The sequence below is a fragment of the Lingula anatina genome, chromosome 1 (genome assembly GCF_051362555.1).
Source record: "Lingula anatina isolate TDL-2025a chromosome 1, LinAna3.0, whole genome shotgun sequence".
NCBI classification, from domain to species: domain Eukaryota; kingdom Metazoa; phylum Brachiopoda; class Lingulata; order Lingulida; family Lingulidae; genus Lingula; species Lingula anatina.
Window position 1 is genome coordinate 61,251,189 of NC_141767.1, and position 9,516 is coordinate 61,260,704.

General features: G+C 38.6%; 1 protein-coding gene across 1 annotated transcript; it reads left to right on the forward strand.

Moving 5' to 3' along the window:
- The first annotated feature begins 3,497 nt into the window (after positions 1–3,497).
- Positions 3,498–6,577, forward strand: LOC106155396 (uncharacterized). The gene is made up of 2 exons (XM_087000149.1): positions 3,498–5,042; positions 5,207–6,577. The coding sequence occupies exons 1-2, from the start codon at positions 3,498–3,500 to the stop codon at positions 6,395–6,397; spliced, it is 2,736 nt and encodes a 911-aa protein (XP_086856275.1). The 3' UTR covers positions 6,398–6,577.
- The last annotated feature ends 2,939 nt before the right edge of the window (positions 6,578–9,516 follow it).

Below are 9,516 nucleotides of genomic sequence, written 5' to 3' on the forward strand. Positions count from 1 at the left end.
TGCCTATTGAAGCTGTATGTTAGACCCATGTTTCTTTCCTGTAAGTTTGAGAACAGTAAGTGACATGATTTCCCTTAAATGGTCATCATAGGAGCAGTGCCCAAAATACGGGTTTCTTCAAATTTTAATGCAACATTACATAATGTTTAACAGCATAATGACAATCAAATGTTATTAATAAAATATTAGTAACATGGACATTCAGAAAATGTGACTAGCAAAGGTCTTCAGGCCCATGGAACTTCAAAGTCACATCTTGAAAATGCCAAAATGTAAACAAGACAGCACTGTTCTGAAATGGGTTTATTTCCATTTTTAACACTTTTTTAACATAAAACAAAATAAACATTTTACTGCCATTTTTATATGACCAACTAAGAAAATTGATGAGATGGGAAAAGTAGAAATAGAACAGTGTTAAATGTCCAATTTCCTCCATTCTGAGATTCTGAACATAGTGGATGATTGAATCTGACAAACTGCAATGATATGAGTTTATTTCCATTTTTGACACTTTATTACACAATACATGATAACAAGTTTACCATGTTTTTTACATAATCAACTAACAATGTTGTAAAGATGCAGGAAATATCAAACAAACACTTTTAGGCATCTTATTAGTTAAATAATGAGACTGTTAACATGCCTAATAATTGAATCTGAGGAAATGTGAAAAAAAACAGTATAACTTCTAAAATAATGGCCCGATTATGCTGATTTTCGAACTCAACCTGCGTTTTAGTAAGATTGACCACTCCTGTGAGTATAATTGCAATTGGCCAATCTGTTTTTATGTACAGACACAGATGTGTCTGTACATATTGCCATCACCTGCGTCTGTCGTCGCCGATGCCGATGGCGATGCCGTCGCCGTGCACTTTCCTTGTAAACACGATAAGTGGAAGGCAGTTTTACTTTTTGGCTTTATATTTACAGAGCTGATGAATATTCATAAAACGCAGGTCAAGTTCGAAAATCAGCATGATCGGGCCATTATTGTAGAAGTTATGCTGTTTTTTCACTTTTCAGCATATTTTTCACATTTCCTCAGATTCAATTCTTAGGCATGTTAACAGTCTCATTATTAAACTGATAAGATACGTAAAAGTTTTTGTTTGACATTTCCTGCATCTTTACAACATTGTTAGTTGATTTTGTAAAAATGATGGTAAACTTGTTATCGTGTATTGTGTAATAAAGTGTCAAAAATGGAAATAAACTCATATCATTGCAGTTTGTCAGATTCAATCATTCACTATGTTCAGAATCTCAGAATGGAAGAAATTGGACATTTAACACTGCTTTATTGATATTTTTCCCATCTCATCAATTTTCTTAGTTGATCGTATAAAAATGGCAGTAAACTGTTAATTTTGTTTTATGTTAAAAATTGTTAAAAATGGAAAAAAAACATTTCAGAACAGTGCTGTCTTGTTTACATTTTGGCATTTTCAAGTTGTGACTTAGAGGTTCCATGGGCCTGAAGACCTTTGCTAGTCACATTTTCTGAATATCCATGATACTAATATTTTATTATTAAAAATTGATGGTCATTATGCTGTTAAACATTATGTAATATTGCATCAAAATTTGAAAAAAACCTATTTTGGGCACTGCTCCCATGATGACCATTTAAGAAAAACCATGTCACTAACTGTTCTCAAACAGTACAGTAAATATATATATAGATGTGTCTGTACATATTGCCATCACCTGCGTCTGTCGTCGCCGTCATCGGCGTCGCCGGTGCCGTGCACTTTCATTGTAAACACGATAAGTGGAAGGCAGTTTTACTTTTGGGCTTTATATTTACAGAGCTGATGAATATTCATAAAACGCAGGTCAAGTTCGAAAATCAGCATGATCGGGCCATTATTGTAGAAGTTATGCTTTTTTTTTCACTTTTCAGCATATATGCAACACTGTAAACACATTCTACCTCGTCTTCATTCACAACAGGGCTTACGTGAGATAGAACCGAGACCGCGCATGCTCAGTGAACTAGACTTCGTGCTCTCAGGTTGCACTACGTATTTTTTGCTCCGCGATTTTCCGTTAATTTCTCAGAATTGGTGTGTTTTTTCTTTATTATCGTTTGACTTTTGGAAGATTGGACACTTTATTACGTCGATTCGGTTGCTTTTACGCACTCTGGAGCGGTGTTTTGACTGGACTGCGTACATCTGATCGTTGGCTACGGGCTCTCTGGCCATTGTCAATATGGCGGCCAAGGAGGCCAAGTCGTTGTTTGAGCAACTGACAGCGGTCATAAGCGGTCAGCCTAGTCAGGCGGTCCCCACAGGGGATGTAGCTACAGCAAGCTGTAGCAAAGCCGCACGCCCTGACGATAGATCCACCGGATCGAAATCGTCGGGGAAAGCTACGAGAGCCAGCAGTAAGTCGGCTACCCACAAGGAGGCGCCTACTCCTACTCCTAGCACTTCGTCGGTAACGGCTCGGGACATGGGGTCTCTCATGGACGATTTGAAAACTGATCTAGCATCCAGTCTCACAGAGATGCAGACTGTGTTTTTCGATGCCCTCAAAGAGAGAGATGATCGTTTTGAGCGTTTACTTGCTCACCTTGAAGTGACCACAGGTCATTCTACTTCTACATTGGGCCCCGGAAATGATCCACAGGATATTTCCGTGGGGGAAGCAGAGCCCACAGGGCAAAACAAAGCGGCCGATCATTTTTATGATGTAATCAGCGCTGAGCTGACTGGAGTCGACAGAGTGGGGCCAGCTGTATCTGAGCCGCTTGTGCAACTAATTACTGACATCTGCCAGGAACAAATGCCTGAAGATAAGCTGACAGCTTTGCGCCACAAACACGAGAGGCCGGCCAACATCAAAGGATTAACCGCCCCGCGGGTTAACCCTGAGATTTGGACTGGACTGAATGCGTCTCAGAGGTCTACAGACCTCAGGTTGGCCAATATCCAGGATTGTGTTTTGAGGGGAATGACCCCCCTCATCCAGTTGTTAAACATACTGGATACTCAACGAGAGACTGTGGACCCCAAAGAGTTAGTTCAACTAGTCGGCGACAGCCTTCGTTTACTGTCCCAAGGCAACAATAGCCTTAATCAACAGAGGAGAGAAAATCTCAAATTTGCAATTGCGCCGGGGTATCGGCACCTGTGTTCTACCACGACGCCAGTTACGGAGTACCTCTTCGGGGACAATTTGCCTTCAGTGGTGAAATCTATCACCGAAGCTAACAACGCAAGTCTGCGCCTAAGCGGTGGGTTTCGTAACAGACGGGATTCTCCTTCACGTCGAGGTGGCTTAAGCGGTAGCGCCCCCTATCGTCTGCAACAGACTTCGGACAGGAGAGGGTCACCCTACTCTGACTTACGGCATTTAAACTACGGAGGAAGTGCGTATTCCGCAAGGAAAAAGGGGAGAGGGAAATCCAGCCGTCGGTGAATGTGGTGAGTAACGGTTTTCCCACCAACTCTGTTTCACACGTGCCGCCTAGCGTTTCCAAGATGGCGGCCCCCATTGCTTGTTCTGATACTCACGTAAATGCAATCCTTACTGCTCAGCCACCATTCCATGCGAGCCAAATTAAAGAAGCGGTTCATGAATGGAAACATCTTACATCGGATAAAAGCATTTTACAAATGGTTCAGGGCATTATAATTCCATTTGAGGACGGTTGTGCTCCCCGGCAACTCTCTGTTCCTTCAGAAATTTGTTTTGATCAAAAGGAGATGAGTGTCATCGATGAATTGTTGAATAACTTTTTGGATAAAGACATTATCACTCCTGCCATTCACAGTGAAGGTGAATTTCTGTCTAATATTTTTATCACACCAAAGACAGATGGCTCTTTTAGATTGATTTTAAATCTTAAACATTTGAATGAGTCAGTAGAATATGCACATTTTAAAATGGATTCACTTTACAGTGCGTTAGCCATGATGAAACCAGGTTGTTATATGGCTAGTGCGGATATTAAGGATGCTTACTATTCAGTACCTGTTCACGTAGACCATCAGAAATACCTTAGATTTACATGGAGGGGCAACCTTTTTCAATTTACCTGTATGCCTATGGGGTTAGCCTGTGCTCCTCGATTTTTTACTAAATTACTTAAACCTGTGTATGCCTCATTACGGAATAAGGGACACCAGTCTGTTGGGTATATAGATGATTGTTACTTACAAGGGGATACTTTTGAGGACTGCATGGATAATGTTAGAGAGACAGTGGGGCTTCTGTCTAGGCTGGGTTTCACCATTAATGTGGACAAGTCTGCCTTTATTCCCAAGCAAACAATTACCTTTTTAGGGTTCATCTTAGATTCCACTAACATGTCAGTTAGGTTAACTGAAAAGAAGGCACTTAAAATCCAGTTGGAATGTTCTCAACTGTTATGCAAAACTTATGTTACTATCAGGGAGTTGGCGATAGTCATTGGTTTGTTAGTAGCCAGTCTCCCTGCAGTCAAATATGGGAAACTGTTTTATCGCTCCTTAGAGATGGCTAAAATTGAAGCTCTACGATCACATGGTGGGAATTTTGAAAGTAAAATTACTCTCCCTAGGTTAGCTAGGGCAGATTTGCAATGGTGGATAGAGAATGTTACATTAGCTTCCAACCCTATTTCGCATGGAAACCCAACTATTATCATGCAAACGGATGCGTCTAAGTTAGGTTGGGGAGCCCAGTGTGCAGGGGTGTCCACTGGGGGAAGGTGGAGCTTTGTTGAGACTATTCATCATATTAATTATCTAGAACTGTTTGCGGTGTTTCTAGGTTTAAAATCTCTCTGTTCCGAGTTTACTGATTGTCATATACAGGTACAGTCAGATAATACCACCTCAGTGTGTTACATTAATGAAATGGGTGGATGTAAATCAATTTTGTGCAACAGTTTAGCTAGAGAAATTGTTTTATGGTGCAAAGCTAGAAATATCTGGCTAACGGCAGCATATTTGCCAGGTTCACTTAACATTGTTGCTGACAGAGAATCTAGAGTGTTTCATGATGACACTGAATGGATGTTGGACATAGATACTTATAGGAGGGTCACTGTGAAATTCGGAGAACCTGACATTGATTTGTTTGCTTCGCGTTTGAATTGTCAGTTACAACCATATGTGTCATGGAGACCTGACCCAGAAGCTCACTTCATCGATGCATTTAGCATAGGCTGGCACTCCTTTTACTTTTATGCTTTTCCTCCTTTCAGCTTGATAGCGAAATGCCTCCAGAAAATTGTTCAAGACAGGGCGACAGGGATACTGATAGTACCGTGTTGGAAGACACAGGTCTGGTTTCCAAAACTGCTAACTCTATTGACAGCCAACCCTCTTTTGTTGCAAAAGAGGAAGAGGTTGCTGGTGCTTCCATACAGCCAAGCAAGTCATCCATTATGCAACAGTCTCAATCTACTTGCATGCCCCTTGTCAGGGATGCCCTCAAAGAGCAACAAATATCAGAACCGGCTATCAACATCATCCTACGATCATGGAGAGATTCATCGCATAAACAATATAGGACGTATCTCACAAAGTGGCAACTTTTCTGTTCTAAGAGGGAAATTAATTCCATTCGACCTCCCATAGGAGATGCCTTGGATTTTCTAGTGGAACTATTCCATTCCGGTCTTAGCTATAGTGCGTTGAATACAGCCAGATCTGCATTATCTGCGGTACTGATTATGGACTCTGGGATTCCTTTTGGGGCCATGCCTATTGTGAAACGCTTTATTAAAGCAGTTTACCAATCCAAACCTCCATCCCCTAGGTATCACTGCATTTGGGATGTTAAAGTGGTTCTAGATTATTTGTGTACTCTACCTATTGTATCTAGATTGTCTCTGAAGGATCTCACACTAAAACTTATTGTTTTAATGGCTCTTACCTCTGCTCAACGGGGACAGACTTTACACTTACTGAACACTGGTGACATGCATATTGGGAAAGCTTCGTATACATTTACTATTCATCAACACATTAAGCAAAGCAGGCCTGGGACTACCTTGCCTGCCATTAAATTTTCGACTTATCCTGTAAATAAAAAGTTGTGTGTGGTGAACTGTTTATCGGAATATTTACTAAGAACCCAATCTTTGAGAAAGGAAGGAGATAGACTTTTTATTAGCTATACAAAGCCTCATGGTGTTGTAGGGAGAGAAACCGTTAGTAGATGGATCAAAGTTATGCTAGCCAGAGCTGGAATAGATATTACTATTTTTAAGGCTCATAGTACTAGAGCAGCAGCTACTTCTGCAGCGTTTAGGGCAACGGTTCCCTTAGAAGACATTTTGAATAAAGCTGGATGGTCCAATGCCAGTACTTTTGCTCGTTTTTATAACAAGCCTATAGTTAGTCAGAATTCGTTTAGTGATACCTTATTACGGTCAATCAATACTAAGTAATTATATTATGGTATATTAGACTTTGAGTATGTTTTTATTGTCATCCGTTCTAGACAGTAAAGGTCATAGAACATTGTTGCTCATGAGTATTGATTTTACCATCTTCAACATATTATTGGTGGAGCACATATGTGTATCTTTTTCATGTTTCTAGACATATTACACTTTGTTTCATCTCCATTGGTTGTTTGTTTTTTGGGAATTTGTGTGTGCTTGTCATGAACTTTAAAATCTCACGTAAGCCCTGTTGTGAATGAAGACGAGGTAGAATTTTACAGTTAAACGAGACTTACCTGTAAGTTGAAGTTTGACTATGATTCTACCGAGTCTTCAGGAACAGAGGGTTTACGTGCCCTACCCTCCCTACCCAGTTACACAGTTTTTTCCTGACAACCACACACCTTTAAAACCTGAGCATGCGCGGTCTCGGTTCTATCTCACGTAAACCCTCTGTTCCTGAAGACTCGGTAGAATCATAGTCAAACTTCAACTTACAGGTAAGTCTCGTTTAACTGTAAAATTCCAAGGAAAACCGATAGGCCTGTTGTCATGAAACTCACAGGAGTAATCTATCTTACTAAAACGCAGGTCAAGTTCGAAAATCAGCATGATCGGGCCACTATTTTAGTAGTTATGCTGTTTTTTCATTTTTCATCATATATGCAACACTGTAAACACGATATAAGAAAAACAGATTGGCCAATTGTCATTAAACTCACAGGAGTGGTCAATCTTACTAAAACGCAGGTTGAGTTCGAAAATCAGCATAATCGGGCCATTATTTTAGAAGTTATGCTGTTTTTTCACATTTCCTCAGATTAAATTCTTAGGCATGTTAACAGTCTTATTGTTTTACTAATAAGATACATTAAAGTGTTTGTTTGACATTTCCTGCATCTTTACAACATTGTAAGTTGATTATGTAAAAATGATGGTAAACTTGTTATCGTGTATTGTGTAATAAAGTGTCAAAAATGGAAATAAACTCATATCATTGCAGTTTGTCAGATTCAATCATTAACTATGTTCAGAATCTCAGAATGGAGGAAATTGGACATTTAACACTATTCTATTGATATTTTTCCCATCTCATCAATTTTCTTAGTTGATCATATAAAAATTGCAGTAAACTGTTTGTTTTGTTTTATGTTAAAAAATTGTTAAAAATGAAAAAAAAAAAAAAATTCAGAACAGTGCTGTCTTTGTTTACATTTTGGCATTTTCAAGTTGTGACTTTGAAGTTCCATGGGCCTGAAGACCTTTGCTAGTCACATTTTCTGAATATCCATGATACTAATATTTTATTATTAAAATTGATGGTCATTATGCTGTTAAACATTATGTAATATTGCATCAAAATTAAAAAAAAAAACTATTTTGGGCACTGCTCCCATGATGACCATTTAAGAAAAACCATGTCACTTACTGTTCTCAAACTTACAGGAAAGAAACATGGGACTAAAATACAGCTTCAGTAGGCAATGCAGTCTGTTTGGTAATTCTTACTGCCAGTTAAACGGTTTCACATATTGGCATTTTCAAAGTGTGACTTTGAAGTTCCACGGTCTTGTTTATTATTGCATCAAAATTGGCAAAATGACCTCTTTTGCATCCTTTTTTCTGTTATTTTGTCTGTACATTTGACAGCTTTGCTGCCTTGTTCTTATATTGTGTTATCAGTGTTGCATTTATATTGAAAATAGTGAAAAAACAGCATAAATTCCCTCAAAATGGCCCAATCATGCTGATTTTCGAACTTGACCTGCGTATTATGAATATTCATCAGTTCTGTAAGTTTCAAGTCAAAAGGTAAAATGGTTTTCCACTTATCGTGTTATCGGTGCTGCATATATGCTGAAAAAAGTGAAAAAACAGCATAAATTCCCTAAAAGTGACCCGATCATGCTGGTTTTCGAACTTGACCTGCGTATTATGAATATTCATCAGTTCTGTAAGTTTCAAGTCAAAAGGTAAAATGGTTTTCCACTTATCGTGTTATCGGTGCTGCATATATGCTGAAAAAAGTGAAAAAACAGCATAAATTCCCTAAAAGTGACCCGATCATGCTGATTTTCGAACTTGACCTGCGTATTATGAATATTCATCAGTTCTGCAAGTTTCAAGTCAAAAGGTAAAATGGTTTTCCACTTATCGTGTTATCGGTAAAAGTGCACGGCGACGACGGCGACGACAGACGCAGATGATGGCTGTATGTACAGACACATCTGTGTCTGTACATAAAAATTATCCCTATGTAATTCGTTCCTTTTATTAACATTACATCTTCGTGAATGTGGGGTAACATGAAAGGAAGGTACTGAAGTTCTCACACATCTTATATCTTGTATCAATTTACCTCTTATGAAGTAAAAAAAAAAGAGTTGGAAGCTAGACATGAGAGACTTATGAAGAGAGATATCTCAGTACATATAACAAGACACCAAGCTTAAATGATGTAATTTGTTAGAATTAAGTCAGATTTTTCTTTTAAATGAATGAACATTAAAAAGTTACAAAAGTAAACTAGAGGATCAGAGAGGCGATACCGCCTCCAAATATTGTACCACCAGCTGGAGCAAGCGCATTTGTATAGACCCCCACATACACAAAATAAGGGACACAGCCACCAGTTTTGTGCTTGACAAGCTGTAAAAATGCAATCAACAAGAATTTTTAAACTATTGCAAAAAATATATATGGTACAATCAAATTTAAATTCTTCGTAAGGTAGGTCAAGGGTCAATTTCAAGGTCACAGTAAATTGCCAGTATATGACTTGAATCCAGTTTTGGAGATAAAAGGGAAGCAAAATTTGCAAAATTCAGTTCATGGTGAAAAGTAGGTCAAAGGTCAATTTCAAGGTCACATTTAGATTGCCAGTATATGACTTTCTATTCAAGTTCAATAGTAACTATGGACCTATCTCTGCCAGTTTTGGAGATAAAAGGGAAGCAAAATTTGCAAAGTTCAGTTTATGGTGAAAAGTAGGACAAAGGTCAATTTTAATGTCACATTTATAATGCCAGTATATGACTTCCTATTCAAGTTCAATAGTAACTACGGACCTATCTCAGCCAGTTTTGGAGATAAAAGGAAAGCAAAATTTGCAAAATTCAGTT